This window comes from Alternaria hordeiaustralica, assembly GCF_023758085.1.
Source record: "Alternaria hordeiaustralica strain BMP 2776 chromosome Unknown scaffold_2, whole genome shotgun sequence".
NCBI classification, from domain to species: Eukaryota; Fungi; Ascomycota; class Dothideomycetes; order Pleosporales; family Pleosporaceae; genus Alternaria; species Alternaria hordeiaustralica.
The window spans coordinates 2,134,262-2,150,751 of NW_026056774.1; the positions used below are offsets into that span (position 1 = coordinate 2,134,262).

The following is a 16,490-nucleotide window of genomic DNA, read 5'->3' on the forward strand; positions in this document are numbered from 1 at the left end:
CTATCTCTGTCTCTGTCTCTGTCTCTGTCTCTGTCTCTAATTCCACCGCATTCTTCGCGTCCGCCGCTTGCACCGAACCTATGGGCAGGTCGAGCACCGAAAAAGCAGTCAGCTTTAATATCGAAGCATCTACACTATCTTCAAAGCCAGCAGACCTTTCGTAGTGTTTGTCCATCACAGCCCGGGTTGGCGTTTCTCAATGAAATTGATACTCGGCAAAAACGTTCTCGATTGCGATGTCGCCGAATAGGTTAGTAATACCCACCTTGCCAATTGCAGCTGCACCTTGCTCAAAGGTAGGACTGATGATTTCGACCGCATTGTCCAGCTCATTGCGTTTGCGCACGACTATGCTACCCAACAGTCCATATACCGTCAAAACTCTATCATCGACTCTTGTCTTATCTGAGCAAGCAAGTACGCAAAACGTCCCGGGTCTGGCAGAGATGCTTACATAGCAAATGCTTCGCTTAAGTTCAGCAATCAGGTTACACAAACAGATCTGTGTTGCCATGAACTTGCGAAACCATCTCGGAACCTTATTGCCATTCATCCAGAGAGTGAGGTTTGCCTCCAGACTGTCTCTTCTCGACCCGGAAAGGACTTTTCCCCAGTTGGTTCGCTCTTTGGGACTTGGCCATGTAGCCGCGGCGCTGATAGGTAAAAGCTCATGAAATGGCTTCGTATAAGAGATAGCCCAGATCTTGCACCCTATCGCTTGCGCCCAGTCTGCCCATCGAAGCATGCTTCGAAGATTATCTAAGTGGGCGCGTTTTTCGTCCGTCTCTAATGCTGTGGCCGTTGTGGGGCAAAAAGAAATGCAACCGCAGATGACACCCGTCTCTTTAGCGAGCACCGTCAGAACACTTTGAGTAGAGTCTATGGATACAACCTCATGAGCGCGGTGCTTACTGAACATGTCTTCTAACTCTTGTGAAGAAGCCTTGCCCTGAAGATTGCTTCCTGGGAACCCTGGCACTTCCCGCCAAGTGTTGCTTTTGAAGGAAGACCAATCAGGAACCCATGATGGGGTACCTGGGAGCCTTCGCGCGGCAGAGATATGTAGGCATCGTAAATTTCCAGTCTTTTGGATCAGATGAGCAGTGAGCTGCCGGTAGAGCAAAGAGGTTTGTGTTTCCATCACGATGTCATATCTCGGCACAGAAAGATCGTTCACTCCACGCTTGCGTAAAATGGCCCACATGCCATATGCCATGTCCTTTGGATCAGTAGCTTGTCTCTGGTATAGCGCACCCACCAAGTCGTCGGAAGCAAGCTGCTTGATATCGCCTCGGTTAGGTTGAAATGTGGAGTGCACTCCTGTATAGATGAAGCAAAGGCAAGCGAAAAGGCCAAGAGGACCGGCTGTTATGAACAACGTCTGAGTCGTATATCCAACATAAAAGCGTACTCCCGATCCAGGGTAATGTTGAGAGCAGAATGATACAACGCCGATTGCAAGAGATGTTATTGCGCATGTCAGCATCAGGCCAGACAATACAATCATTGACCATCGTTGCGCCGTGTGGATTCTTTTGACGATTGTATGATGATTGTGGAGGTTATGGAGTACGCTACTTTCGGCCGTTGAACTAGTCGATTGTAGTCTCGCCCTGTCAAAAACGATTCCCTCCCATGCGATGGCAGCACTCGGAAAGTATTCATCCGAAGATCCTAGAAGGGCCAGTGTCCACTCGAGATCAGACCACTTCACGTGCTTGACTCCACACACAATCACTGGGTATGAAGCTAGCAGGATCTCTTGATAAGTCCACAGTCGAGCCTTCCATGGCCGATCGAATATGTGGGCGAGATCTGTTACTGAGACGTATTGCACCCGGCGAGTAAACCAAGTCAAGAGAGGCTTCTTGTTACCTTCGAACGTTAGTCTAATCTAGTCATGCTAGATAGGTTGGTACTTACCCCTAAACGGGCGCGGGTGGTAAGTGAAACTCCACGGAGAGAGAGCAAGATGTAGACCTGCAACCCAGGGATGACGTCGCGGTTGTCCTTCTGGCATGACTTTAACATAATCACGGAGGCCGCCCTGCGCCAAATATTGCATGGCTCGGTCGGACCTCTCATCAGCCTCTCCCAGCCACACATACACCTGCCTGGCTTTGGTGTAGATATCCCCCATGAGAGGAATCTGCCACGCTTTCTCCTTTCTGTTGTCTTCTTGATCGATGCAAATCGCGTCCACCCAGATGATTAGGCCTCCGAGCTTCTTACTCAGGTGCCACAAGGCTGAGTAACAATTCTCGCCAACGCCAAAGATAACGCCATCGCATATAATGGGGCGAGTAGGAGTCGGGTCGCCCCATACGTATGATAATGCTGTGAAGGCGGGATTGAGGTCGAGGTTGATGATGCGTAGAGTGCATTCGACTGGCGTGCCTTTGGGAGCATCTCTGGGAATTGGGCGCACGTCAAGAACGCGTATCGTTTTCGTATGTGGAGGAAGAGCGTGCTTTTCGTACACAGCCTGCTTGTCCAATAGACTATGACCGGCTCGCTCTACTTGCATAATCGCATCTGCCATTGCTGTTGGTATACTGAATGCGCAAGGCTGAAATACAGGTAGCGCAAGACCTTGGGATAGTGTGGAAGTAAAGTTGCAGCTTTATCGCAAGAATGCGTTTCGATAATAGATGAGAGTGAGAATAGTATAATGGCCGTTGATGATTTTCAGAGGTCGAGGATAGAGTGGTAATGTCTTTTGAGAAGAGGTTTAGCAGAGAAGGCTGAGCAACGCTAGTGAACGCGGCTGCCTGTGTGTATACTCGACCCCGCGATGTTGTATAAATAGAACCGTGTGGCTGGCCCAGACGTTCTTTACGTTGGAATCTAGTGACTTTTGGCTGCTCCCGAAGCGAAGACCATTGGGCCAGGAAAAAGCCTCCTATTCCCTTCTAGCTGCGGTTCAATATCGAAACCGGGAGCCTCAAGCGCGGCGGAGCGTACACCTGTAGTGCTCTAGCCTCTCAGCAAGCCACACCATCGAATTTCTACATCTTGATCTAACGAGCCTTCCTCTTAATCATCAAACATTGGGCTTGCAGTGCAAGCTCTTATTCTGACCTCAGCGCACGGGTGCGAACGTGAGAGGGAGCTGACATCAAGCCTCACTAGAAGTCTTTCTGGTACTAACATCTGATAGGATTTCGAGATCCGGGTCGTCGTTATCCCAAGTTACGTTGCCGCGGCATGAAAAGTATGGATGATGTCCAGCGAAAGCTGGGTCATGCCTAGGAGTCGCAGCAGCGTGTGGTGCCGCTGACCTAACTGGAATTACGAAGACAAGTCCTACCTTTCTGCGAGCGGCGAAAGATTGGCACCAATTTTGATGTTTCCTTGAGCAGCCTTGCAAACGTGGCGTGCAGTCGCGACGCGCACCCGTTCCCTACCTGCGTAGATCTTCGGGGAGACAGGCGGGCGTGTCAGCGTGAAGGTCTGATTGCCTGACACAAAGCCCTATGTATACTATGTTATTGCGAGATTGGAGCTGACAGAAGTGAGAGCAGAACAAGATCGTGAGAAGAGGTTCTTTAAGACGTCAAAGTCGGGCCCTTAATGTATTAATGTAATTCTAGTTTTATTTGCTAAGGCGCTAGTCTAGAAGTAGATTTTTCCTTTTATAACGCTACCTACCTATATAAATAGTAAATATTATAAAGCTATAAAATTAACTTATAATACTCTCTTTTTACTTTTACTTCTACTAGAATTACTTACTATAGTAATTAATTAATATATTTACTAACGCTATCTACTACTTAAGTTCTCTTACTTATTTAAAAAAGATTTTCTTAATAAGTGTAAGCTATAGCTACGCTAAAAATAGCTTTTAAAGTAGCGCCTTTAGCTCTATAAGCTTATTAGTATAAAACTTAGAGAAGCTAAGAACTAAAATATTAGTAACTTTACGCTATTACTTAAGTAAATTATATACTATTATTAAGCTACTTAAATATAAACTAAGCTACTTTTACTCTAAGCTTATAAAGTATTTACTAGCTCTTTTATATATACGTAGCTACTACTAATAGCTTTTTAGTAAATAAAGCTTTATAGTAGATTATATTAAGTTTAAGATCTAAAGTAAAAACTAAAAAAGTAAAATAAGCTACTTAGTTATTAGTAAGAATAAGAAAATAGTATTTAAAAGAATTCTAGAGGTTTAGAGTATTTATAATTATAATAAAAAGATAAAAATAGTAGTAAACGTGCTCTTATAAATATGTTATTAAGCTTTAACTCTAGTTTTATAGTATAAGCTATCTCTACCTTATAAGCTATTATAATAACTTATTACATATTTATTATAGAGTTATTTTTAGCTACTATAAGTATATATAAAAATAACTACTTTAGATAAATAGCTTAGTAAACTACTATTACTAAATATCTTTTCTTCTAATGTATACAACTAAAGTACGCAGAAAGACCTCTTAGGCTTAAGCGCGAAAGACAGAGAAGACGTCAAAGTCGGGTCCGTGGAAAGGTCTTGGTTGGGAACAGCCGATGGCGGCCGGCCGGTGCACAACAAGGACCGCCGCTAAAGTTCTCGCCGAATGACTACATCAGGTCCGACAACATTATGCATCACTTAAGCGACTGGAAAGTACACTGCTTACCCAACTTACCAGCTGTGAGCGCAATGCCTTTATTGCCAGGGCGTTATCTTTCTTATCTCGAGGATTTGATTTTAGTGGGTCAAGACGCAAGATCCGACGGAAGCAGAGTTCCGGAGCGCAAAATGTGCCGACAGGCAGCACCAGCCGTTGCACTGATGCAACAATGCGAGAGCAGTATTTGCGTACCCTTCAATGTCGTGTAACGGAGAAAGTTCCAAGGACCACCTGGGTAGCACTCGGTCGAACTGACGAAGCGCGAAAGCCAACGCGGTGCGATGACCGTCTTAAATATTGCTTCGCGGATCAAAAGAGAGACCTAGGCGTCAGAACTTAACGGCCACAGGCTCAGCAAAGTTAGGTATCGATGATTGCGAAGAAGAGGGCATAAAAGAAGATGTCCATTCAAGAAGTCGAAGCATATCCAGAGTAGACGGCAAGTCTTGACGCGGAAGGATCACAATCCCTTAGCCACTAGTACACTTGCGCAAGAGAGCCCTGGAGCGATCCGATGAGACTTCCGTCGGATCTTCCGTGTCGGCTACGTATCACGTATTGACGTTACACAGACAATCCTTCACTACGCGACTCTGCCAACTTCCAACTTTGGTCATGAACAGCAGGTCTTATCACCGCAGTCTGTAGTGACTCTGGAAAGACATTGGTGCCTAGTAGTTCCACATAGACGTCTACAGATAAGACGATTCCGAGTTTGCAAGGTTCACATCGGCTGAGTGGCTCGAGCCGTGCCGGAATGCTGCAAAGGATGAGCTGAACATGGCATTCCATACGGTATATTAGAAAGACACACTCCAATCTCATGATCCACATACTCATCTTTCAGCCTTCTTAACACTGCGTCCAGTTATCCAAACTATACCCAGCCTCTTAGCGATCCATTCTCTTACAACACCGACGTGATCTCAGGAACCTTGCAACCATGGGCTCAACAGAAGCCGGCTGGAGACCTCTAAGCGTAGGCATAATCGGCGGAGGAATCGGCGGCCTCTCATCAGCCATCGCACTCCGCCGCGCCGGCCACACAGTCACAATCTACGAGCGCAACGACTTCGCCGGCGAAGCAGGCGCATCCGTCTCCTGCGCCGCCAACGGCACCCGGTGGCTCCACGAATGGGGTGTCGATGTCGAGAAAGGCGATCCTGTTGTTTTGAAGAAGCTCATAAACCGGGACTGGACGACAGGAGAGCCGGTTAGCGTTTACGATCTCGATGACTACGAGGAGCGGTGGGGATATGTGTATAATATGTTTCATCGGCAGTATATGCATAAGATGCTTATGGAGTGTGCGTTGCAAGAGGAGGGGGAGGGGACGCCGGTGAAGTTGTTGGTGAACCATCCGGTAAGATCTGTGGCCTCTCTAAGCATAAGATGTACTAACGAGTATGTATAGTGCCAAAGTATAGACCTCGCAACCAACCAAATCACCTTCTCCAACAACACCACCTTCCACCACGACCTCATCATCGGCGCCGACGGCATCGGCTCCACCACCCGCAAGATAATCGGCCTGAATCCCGAAAAGCGGCCCGCAGAGTCCAGCTGCCTGCACGCCAACGTCCTCCGTAAAGACATCCAGCGCCTCGGCCTCGAGGACTACTCCCTCAACAGCGCCCTAGAGTACTGGGGCGGCCAAGAAGGCAAGTGGGACAAAATCGTCCTCTCGCCTTGTAACGGCGGCGAACTCCTCTCCTACTACTGCTTCTTCCCCCGCGAGAAAGGCGACTATGCGAATCAGACGTGGGGAGGCGCCGATTTGCCTGTCGAGGAACTGCTTGCGCCGTATCCTGAGCTGGATGAGAAGGTCAAGGCTCATCTTGCTATTGGGATTGAGGTGAGGCCGTGGCGGCTGTGGGTTCATCAGCCTTATCCGTATGTTGTTAAGGGGTGTATTGCTTTGATTGGGGATGCTGCTCATCCGGTAAGCAAACTACCGTCCCTAGACGATGCCATCTTTGGGGATTGAAACTGACTTGCATGTCTCAGATGATGCCCCACCAAAGTCAAGGCGCCTGCATGGCAATCGAAGACGCAGCTGCCCTAGGCATCCTCTTCAACAAAGAATATTTCAGAGGCGATGTGCAAGAATCACTCGCCGTCTACGAGAAAGTGCGACTGCCTCGCGCGACAAAAGTCCAGGCTTCTGCTGCGAAAGCGGCGTCCAACATCAACGAACGTATTGGTATGTATCTCAGCATAATCATCCCATTTTCGAAGAACGAGTACTAACGGAAAGCATTTGTAGGCTTCTCAAGCAATACATCAATGGCGAACTACAAGGTAGAAGAAGAAGCGAAGAAGTTGACGATCGAGGAGATGAACGCATACGATATGTACAAGGATATTGACCAGGCGTTTGCGGAGATGGAGGGTGTGCCGTACACGGACAGATATGTCAGGGGTTTGCCGTTTGGGCTGCGGTTGTCGAATGGGGTTCAGATTGCTGGTAATGCGCGACTGTAGTGTTGGGAGATATACTTAATTGTATTATAAATGTACACACATGCATCGCTTTGATCCCCGTATGCGCGCCGTGTTGGAGGTAGGAAGGATTGCGACGTTGTCGCAAAGGCGCTGGAGATGGAAGCAAGCTCATTAGATCACACGGAAGTGGAAAGCATGCGCGAGAATATAATTGCGTTTCGATTTTCTTCATCAGTTACTTTTGAGCATGCCATCTTATTCATCATCATCCTTCCTTGGCCGCGGTGGCTTTTGTCCGTATACCAGCGACCTAAGCGTTCATCAGTATTGTAAAAAACCATCGGTCGAGAAACAAGTAACTTACACTTCCTGATACGCATGAATCCCCCTCGTCCTCAACGCCGTCCTCATATGCGCAAGATAAACCTCGACCTCCTGCTTCGTCCACCCCATAATCGTGGTAAGCAGATACAAACTCCACCCTTCAATACCCTGCTCCCAATTAATCCTGTTGTACTGCCCCAGCTCCTTGAACCGCTTATCCGCCGGCCAGCCCCCAACCGGCAACTTCCAGCGATGCTCAACGACGTTTATAAAGCCTGCTGCTTTAATGCCCGCGCGCTGTTCGTCGGCGGTGCGCAGCGACTTTCCGAAGCGGTCGCCGAGTTCGAGGGAGAGCTTGCCCCAGCGGTCGTAGATGGAGCCGGGGGTTACGGTGCCGTCGTCGGATTTGGGGACGACGGAGAATTCGAGTTGTTCGATGTAGCCGCCGGGTTGGAGGTGGCTTGGGAAAGGGTTAGTATGGGTGCTGGTTTCTGAGGTGTGGGGTGTGGATAGACGTACTCATAGCACTCTTGGTAGAAGGCTGGCCAGTCGGCTACGCAGCCGAAGAGGGATCGGATGTGGATGAAGTCGAAGTGGTCTTTCTTGTACAGCCACGGCTCGGTGAAGTCGTCGATTTCGAAGCGGACGTTCGGCGGGACCATGGAGGGTTGGGTGGGACTGAGGTCCGTTCCGAGTACCTGAAGTTTTTAGAATGGTGTCGCGGACTTTTCGTCGCATATCTGTACGAACCTCGGCCGATGGGTATCTATCCGCAAAGTCGCTGTTGGGTTCCCGTCAGTTTGTCGGTCGACATGCGAGAACGTGAGACTGACATAGCCCAGATTCCTGACTGGTCAGCTTATGCGTTCGTCGATCAGGGTGTTCCTTGCATACCGGTGCCAGTCCCCAGATCCAAGACGTGCTAGAGTACCCGATTGTCAGCCCGAAGCCAACAGCCATGGTGTCTTGTCTGGCTCCGAACGTACCATGGGCTGTTTCGATATGGGTGCTAGGAACAGCTCGCCATCGAGTAAGAGGAGGCAGATGTGGTGACTACCCAATCCAGTCAACACACGTCCTTCACCAAATGGGTCGCAGGCCATACACAATATCGAGCTGGTCTGCCGATGTCTCATCATTCGGCCCCCCTGTGCTCACTTAGGAACAGCATTGGCATGGAACGAGCGGGCAGCCCACAGTATGATCCTTCCTTGTATGCATGGTATCGCCGGCCGTTGCGGTACTTGTAGTTGTATACGGCCGATTTCAGGGACGTGGTCTCGCTTCGGTCCGTGTCAGAAGGCGGCTGGTTGGCGGGTGGTTCGTCATCCTGGGAAACTTACGATGCCGAATCGTCGCCAAATGCCGAGTCGGTTTCGTCCGAGTCCTGGACGCTGGTGTTAGCAACGCGACGATCGTTCGCATGGGGACACGGCTTACATGAGCGATCTGGGCTCCAATGTCGGCCATGTTTTATGAGGCGCAAGATGGATGATTGTCGTCGCAGCGAGGGGTTTGCAGGTATCGGAACAGTGCGAACGAGAGGGTCGCCCTGCCACCACTTAGCGTGACCTTTTGTACCGATTGCAACGTTCAGGCCAGCAGCTCGAACTACTGCCTTTCGCTCCCGACAGCCGTGTGACCGCGGCTCTACGCCGGCGACATGCACGCATGCAGACAGTCGACCGGCCAGACACCAGCGCTATCAGCCAGGTGCTCCGGTTGGCCGCGGTCGTCCGCAATATGGAGAGTTGTCCTTAATGAAGTGGGGATGGCGGATGCCGTCGTCGACTCGTCTGCGAGAACTGCGCGCGACCATTGAGGTCAACTTCATCCTCCTACTATCCTCACAGCGCCCGGCGAACTGTCCCACCAATCAATGCCGATCGTCGAGTCCCTACCCAGCGCAGCGGTACTGCTGTCCGCGGGACTGACAGCCCTGCTGGCCTACGTGCTGTACGCAGTGACCTACAACATCTGCTTCCATCCGCTGGCCAAGTTTCCGGGACCGCCTCTCGCCGGCGCTACGACATACTGGAAAGCGTATATTGAGTGCATCGCAAACCGGTCCTTTTGCCACTTCCTGGTCGAGCTGCATGCGCAATACGGTACGAGGGACCTGGCACGCAGTACACAAATGTGCAACGCTGACCCGTGTGGTGCGCGACGATAGGCGACGTTGTTCGTATTGGACCCAACGAGGTGTGTGAAGCATCGCGAGAATGCAGTGAACCCCACTCTTGTGCCACCACGTGTCGCTAACCATCATGGCCTAGCTCCACTTTGCCAACCCCCAAGCCTACCACGACATCTACAACAACAAGAATCGCTGGGACAAGGAAGCGACGCTCTACCAGAGCTTTAACGAGGACAGATCTAGCTTCGGCTATCTCACGTATGCCGAGGCCAAGAACCGCAAGGATGTGCTCAATCGCTCCTTCTCGCCGGCTGCCATCGAGAGCTCCGAGGGTCTGTTGATTGAAAAGACCAAGGCTCTCTGTGCAGCCTTCGAGCGGCAGAGCAAGGCTTCCGCAAGTGTTGATCTGTTTTACGCATTCCGCTGCATGAGTATAGATGTCATTACGACCTTTTGCTTTGGCAAATCCATCCACGCGGTGGATGAGCCTGACTTCAAGGCGCCTATCGTCGTGGCTCTCGATGCGGCGACCCCTGTTGCTATGTACTTCAAGTATTCTGATTTGTTCAAGAACTTCATACTGAAATGTCCGCCTAATCTGTCCAAGAAGCTCAGCCCGTTGACAGCGGGCATGATCGATCTAAACCAGGTATGTCCTTTGCTCGCTGGGGCAGCGGCCTACTAACACGTCGTAGTTACTCTCGCAGCAGATCAACGAGCTCACTGACGATCCAGAGAAACTGAAACTTCTCCCTCACAACATGACCATCTACCATCGGCTAATGGACCCGGAAGCGCATCGCGACAAGCAGATTCCATCGGCTGAGAGCCTGTATGAAGAGGCCCAAGCGCTCATGTTTGGTGGCACAGACACCGTCGGCAATACCCTCATGGTCGGCGCTTTTCACCTGCTCAAGCATCCTGACAAGATGCAAAAGCTCAAGTCGGAACTATCCGCGGCATGGCCATCTCTCAGCGGAAACGAGCCCACGGTCCGAGATCTCGAAAGGGTACCGTATCTGACCGCGGTCATCAAGGAGTCCCTCAGGCTCTCATCGGGAGTTACCGCGGGCCTTTTGCGCATCGTTCCCGCAGCCGGTGCAACGATAGCGGGAGTAGAAGTGCCGCCGCAGGTATGTCTGCATTTTGCTCTAGGCTAAGACGCGTGCTGATTGCGTGCCAGACCATTGTATCGTGTGGGAGCACATTCGTCCACTTCAACGCCGATATCTTCCCAAAGCCAGAGGAGTTCGTTCCCGAGCGCTGGCTCGATGAATCTGCCGACTTGGACAAGTGGCTCGTCGCCTTCTCGCGCGGCCCACGTATGTGCCTGGGAATCAAGTGAGTCTGATCTTCGGTAACTTCAAGTGAGATCCGAAGCTAACGAGGTAACTTTTCGCAGCCTGGCTTGGGCGGAGTTGCGCCTCGGCTTCGGCCATGTCTTCCGCAAATTTGACCTGGAGCCCAAGGGGAAACTGTAAGTCAAGTGAAGTTTCTTGCTCGTATGCTGTACTAATGGCGATCAGGCCTGACCAGCTGGTGTGGCGTGATGTGTTCTTGCCCTTCTATCATGAAGACCATTTGCAGGCACATATGCGGCCTGTAAGTGCGTGATAAGTGTTGTGTCGGACATGGGAGCTGTTGGGGTGGTCGAGTCATTTCATAGATTGTGCGAAGACGACAAAGGGATCAGCCGACCGTTGATCGTGCTCTGGACTTGCACACGTGTAATTGAGCGCCGATCAGTCGGAGATATGGCACCTGGGCGCAGATCAATATAGTATGAGCTAGTGGGTGCCGAGGTGCAAAGGGGGACAGGGCTTCCTGAAAGAAGTTTGTCAAGCTGAAAAGGGCATTGTGACTTGAGCTGTGCCTCTACTCGGCGCATGTGATGTATTGCTGAGAGGCATCTTTCTGCAGGCGGTTCCAAAGTGGTGGAGGGTTGCATCAGACAGGGTGTTGTCGGATGTGACGAGGGCTCTGGGTGCACGACATTGCATTAGCTGCGGGTTCTATTGCGGCGTCAGCTACATGCGCGTTTGGTACAAGCGCGGAGCACTGTGGTTCGCCGCCTCGTCCAACCACAGCGCTGAGCTGGGGGGAGAAGTAAAGACCCCGCCCCGTTTGAGCAAGGAAGGAATTTAATAGACGCGCTGCAGTCTAGATGCAGTCTAGATTGGAACAAGAGCGAAAGTTAGCAATACAAAGTCGTATGTTAAGCTCCAGGTTGTTTACTGATATGACTTGAAGGGGATGTGGGGGAGCGGACAGCAGAACACGAAGGTAGCTGGCGATCATGGCGATCAGCAGCAGCGATGAGAGTTTGGAGAGCAGGAGCTAAGGGCGGCGGAAGTTTTGGAGCCGATGGAGTCAGAGTTGGAGCTTCCAAGGTTGTATGAGACGATAAGGTTGGCGGGTTGTGCCAATCGGAAGGGCAAACGGGGGCGCAGAAGGGCCGATGATTGGCGGGCAGGTGTCCAAGCATGTGCGGCGGAGCGAGACGAGATGAAGGGTGACAGGCGGGCCGCAGAGGCCGGGCAGCTAGCCAGGTCGTGGATGGTTGGGGTGGATGGTTGTGGGTGGACATGTGAGGGAGACATCTGAAAGGGCATGCGATCAGCCAAGGGGTTTGGATGCAGCGATTCAGGCGTCTCAGCGTCCCAGCAGTTGTGTGGAGAGTGGGATGCAGGCTAGCTGGTTAGCGACGCGGGCGCATCGTCTGGCGCAGGCGAGCTAGACCCCGTTGGCTGCCATGAACTCGACTTCTCCCCGCTGAAATACTGCATACCAGTACATGCCAGTACATACCTACGTACACACGACGTAGCATCACAACCGCCTACCGCCTTCCAGCAGCATCCAGAGCCCGCCCTTGCCTGCCCCCAGCGCCTTCAATCCCCCAATGTCCCCATTGCGCCTGGCCGCCAGCCGTCGCACACGCCTTGACCTGGGCCCGCCCTCGCTGTGAGCGCCTTTACCATGCCCGCCACGGGAGGCAGCAGGGCCGTCCACGCGCCGCCCTCGAAGCCGACAGACAAGGGCAAGATGGCACAGGCCGCCCAGCCGCCGCGCAGAGAGAGCAGCGCGGGCACCTCAGCCCAGCGGCCCGGCATCAAGACGCGCGCATACTCGGCTCCCAACGTGCCCAAGAGCGACACCGACGGCCAGAGCGAGCTCGACCGCACCGACGAGGCCAGCGAGGCGGATGAGATTGCCGACGATGCCTTCTTCCAGCGCTACCACTTCCCCCAGCCCACGACGCTCTCCACCCAGCACGAGGAGGGCGACAGCAGCGCCGAGTCGTCGTCCGACACCGAGGGGCCCCTCTCGCCCACCCACCACAAGGACCGCCAGGCCCTGGATGCGTCGGAGCCTTCGAGCGTGAGTACTCCTACATTGATACGGGGAGGATGATGTGTTGGGGGGTACCATAGTAACTTACATATCGTAGTCGACCAGCGACTCGGCATCAACCATGCAGGACCTCAACATCGCCGTCATCGGCGCGCGGACTTCGGGCAAGAGCACCTTCATCCGCCGCGCCCTGGGCCTGCCCGACACGGCCACGACGACATCCTGCTCGCGGCGCATGACCATCGACGGCACCCCCTACGTCGTGCGCTTCCTCGAGATGACCTTCAACGACGTGCACGTCGGCGACCGCAGCATCATCAAGTGGCCCGAGACGGTCCACGACTTCGCGACGCCGCGCATGGACGCCGCCGTCACCCTCTACGACGTCACAAACCACGAGAGCCTGGGCAAGGTCCCGGAGATGCTGAGTGCGTACCCCGCCATCGCGTCAGCCGACGCGCCTCGTACGCGACATGCTGACTGAGTCCAGGCACACTGTCCAAGGCTCACCTGCCCTTTATCCTCGTCGCCTGCAAGTGCGATCAGCACCCCGCCCACCGCGAGGTCGATCCGCAGGTTGTGGAGCAGAAAGCAAAGTCCTTCATTGGAGACGTGAGCGTGTTTCAGACCTCCGAGTCGTCCCCGGAGACGCACCGAGGATGCCTGTCCGTCATCACTCGCGCGGCCATAGCCGCCAAGCGCCGTAAGTGGCTCATTTCCTTTTGTTACACGCCCAATTGCCCATACCCAATGCCCCCAATGCCCCCCAATGCCCCTAATGCCCCTCCATGCCCCCAATGCCCATTCCAGGGTGCAAGTCATTGACCCCCTGCAGCCAGGTCCCAGGCTTCCATGGCGCGGCGCCGGGCCAACTCTTCCGCCGTGAAATCAATCACCCAAAAGGACCTTTGGAGCCGCAAGCACGAGCGGGCTAGCTCGGAGATCTCCATGAGGTTTCAACGGGGTTCAAGCGAGGTCAAGGGCCACCGTTATAAGCCCAGCGACACCAACAAAACTTTTTTCAACGCTGAAGAGTCCCCCGGCTATGATTCCCAAGAGTCTGATGACAACGACTCGGACGCCGGCCAAAGCATCATGTCGGTGAAGCCGTCGGATGAGAATGGCTACACCTTCGAGCAGCTGGTCGACCGACTGCTCGCCCAGCCCATGTCCAAGAACGACTCCAAGTTCGTCTCCGTGTTCCTGGCTCTGTATCGGAGATTCGCAACCCCGGGCCAGCTACTAGAGGCCATCATCAAGCGCTTCGAGTCGCAGAACAAGGACAAAGAACTGCCCATGATCCGCATCATTGCCCAGCTCCGTTACCTGTCGATATTGCAACACTGGGTGGCTTACTATCCCGGTGACTTCGCCTACCCAACCACACGCCGACTCATTCGAAGGTTTGCATCGTCGTTGGCCTTGAACCGCGAGTTTTCAGTCGCCGCAACCGAGATTATCCGCGATCTTGAAATGGTCACCGAGGACGATGACACCGACTGGGCATGCAGCGACCGCCAACGAGCCCAGAACGAGAACATACCGACATTCCACAACAACGTCCTGGACGAAGACTCCGACGAGGACGAGTTCTCAAGAGCACTCGGCCACATGTCCATGAGCAGTTCGGCACGGAATTCGGTTGCCCGCAGTAGCGTGACCGGTGGCGCTTCATCCACCAACGGCTCCATGGGCTCATCGCAGATCCTGCTTACCCAAGTAGAGAAGAACGAGCGACTCGCCCGACAACTGGAACCCAACCCAATCAAACCCATGTCCAAGATTCAGTGGCACCAGCTTATGGGCGAATCGGACGAAGCCATCGCAAAGGAACTCACCCGGATAGACTGGATCATGTTCTCCTCGGTACGACCGCGCGATCTTGTACGCCACGTCAGCTTGAATGCCGAAGAGAAGAAGCGATGCAAGAATCTCGAAAATGTTACACGCATGACCGAGCACTTCAACCACGTCGCCTACCTCGTCACCAACTACATCCTCCTGCGCGACAAGCCCAAGCACAGGGCGCTCATGATGGAGAAGTGGATGAAGATTGCACGACAACTTCGGAAACTCAACAACTACAACATGCTAGGTGCCGTCATGGCAGGCATCAACGGCACCGCCATCGGACGACTGGTAGCAACTCGGGAGCTGGTCCCTCAGGCCACCAACCAAGACTTCTGGAAGCTCGACATCCTCATGGGCCAGACCAAGTCGCACTCTGCATACCGACTGGCGTGGGAGAATAGTTCCGGCGAGCGCATACCATATATCCCACTACACCGCCGCGACCTCGTATCGGCTTCGGAAGGCAACTCAACCTTCGTCGGGGACAAGAAGAAGACAGACTCTGCGTTCGCACCCCATCCCGGCGTCAGCGTCTTGGAAAGCGTCGTAGGGAAACGCGACAGCCGAGAGCCTCCACCAGGCGGAGTCGTCGGCAAGGAACGGATAAACTGGCGGAAGTTTGAGATTATGGGCGAAGTCATCGTCGGAGTACAACGCGCGCAGGGCACTCCGTACCCGAACTGGCAGCGGTGCGAAGAGATTCGGAATCTGATCTTGGACATCAAGATCAACAAAGACGACGAGGTAAGTCTTCATCACTGATGGGATCTCCAGTATGCTGACATCATCTAGGAACTCTACGAGCGCAGCACCCATCTCGAGGCGGGCAGAGCCGACGAGAAGAGCAGGATCGCAAGATGGTTCCGAGAGCGTTAGTGCTTCTCTCCTACTTACCCACCCACCCCTAGCGCGCAGCTTTTCTTATCTTCATCTTTCATGTTGAGATCAGATAAGCTAAGTGCAGGTCTTTGACTACAGCCGGGCGTCTATCCCTGCCCTCGTTGCCCTCCCTACCACCAGCACAGAACTACCAAGCCGCCGCGAGCACCACCAACTTTGTGCGCATCTGAGCACACCACATCCGCGTCATCCACACCCATCTACCACACGTCGCATCTACACCACATCGCATCTCGGAACTATCTACACCACATATACCCATTTTATCCCGGAGCGGACTGCATTTTTTATAACGACATTGCTCTTGTTTGCTGTTCAAGCATTATGATTGCACACTTATCTGCTATCGTCGTCATCTATCTCTTTTTTGTTCTGGCTTCGTTGCACGATACCTCATATCCCTATTTGGCGTTACTTTTATATAGCGGGGCAAACTACCACACGGTTACGTTATCATCTTCCTTTGTTGCAGGCGGGGGGGTGGGTGAGACGGCATGGCGCCGGTATGGCGGAAATGGCGTATGTAGTATTGAGAGTAAGTGGGACTGGCTATATCAATACGAGCCGCTTTTTGATCGATTGTTGGATGTTTTGCGTGATTAGGCTGATAGTGACTGCGCCATGCTGGTGCTGTGGAGGGCGGGCTAGTAGTGATGACCTTCCGGGCTCGGGACGAATCATAGGCGGCACACGTGATATGTGGCTGGCTTCAGGCAAGCAGCGCACGGTTGGACGCCTATCGCTCCTACCTACAACAACGGCCGCAACTCTTCCCAGCCTGATCTTTCCGATTGTCCTTTCTGTTCTTGCATCGTGTGAGCTTCTCCCGCAGCCTGTGTGTCACAGAC

General features: G+C 52.8%; 4 protein-coding genes across 4 annotated transcripts; 3 read left to right on the forward strand and 1 right to left on the reverse strand.

The window, feature by feature from the left end:
- Positions 1–5,931: 5,931 nt before the first annotated feature.
- J4E84_002169 (uncharacterized protein) lies at positions 5,932–6,618 on the forward strand (the record flags this gene model as incomplete). Its single annotated transcript, XM_049384797.1, has 2 exons — positions 5,932–5,938; positions 6,059–6,618. The coding sequence occupies 2 exons, from the start codon at positions 5,932–5,934 to the stop codon at positions 6,616–6,618; spliced, it is 567 nt and encodes a 188-aa protein (XP_049248153.1).
- An 818-nt stretch (positions 6,619–7,436) lies between these two features.
- Positions 7,437–7,923, reverse strand: J4E84_002170 (uncharacterized protein; the record flags this gene model as incomplete). The annotated part of the gene is made up of 2 exons (XM_049384798.1): positions 7,437–7,891; positions 7,920–7,923. 2 exons carry the CDS (start codon positions 7,921–7,923, stop codon positions 7,437–7,439), a joined length of 459 nt encoding a protein of 152 aa, XP_049248154.1.
- Positions 7,924–9,279: 1,356 nt separating this feature from the next.
- J4E84_002171 (uncharacterized protein) lies at positions 9,280–10,882 on the forward strand (the record flags this gene model as incomplete). The annotated part of the gene is made up of 5 exons (XM_049384799.1): positions 9,280–9,508; positions 9,574–9,602; positions 9,677–10,186; positions 10,233–10,670; positions 10,721–10,882. The coding sequence occupies 5 exons, from the start codon at positions 9,280–9,282 to the stop codon at positions 10,880–10,882; spliced, it is 1,368 nt and encodes a 455-aa protein (XP_049248155.1).
- A 1,634-nt stretch (positions 10,883–12,516) lies between these two features.
- On the forward strand, positions 12,517–15,618 carry J4E84_002172 (uncharacterized protein; the record flags this gene model as incomplete). Its single annotated transcript, XM_049384800.1, has 5 exons — positions 12,517–12,918; positions 12,989–13,319; positions 13,382–13,594; positions 13,727–15,486; positions 15,535–15,618. 5 exons carry the CDS (start codon positions 12,517–12,519, stop codon positions 15,616–15,618), a joined length of 2,790 nt encoding a protein of 929 aa, XP_049248156.1.
- Positions 15,619–16,490: the final 872 nt, after the last annotated feature.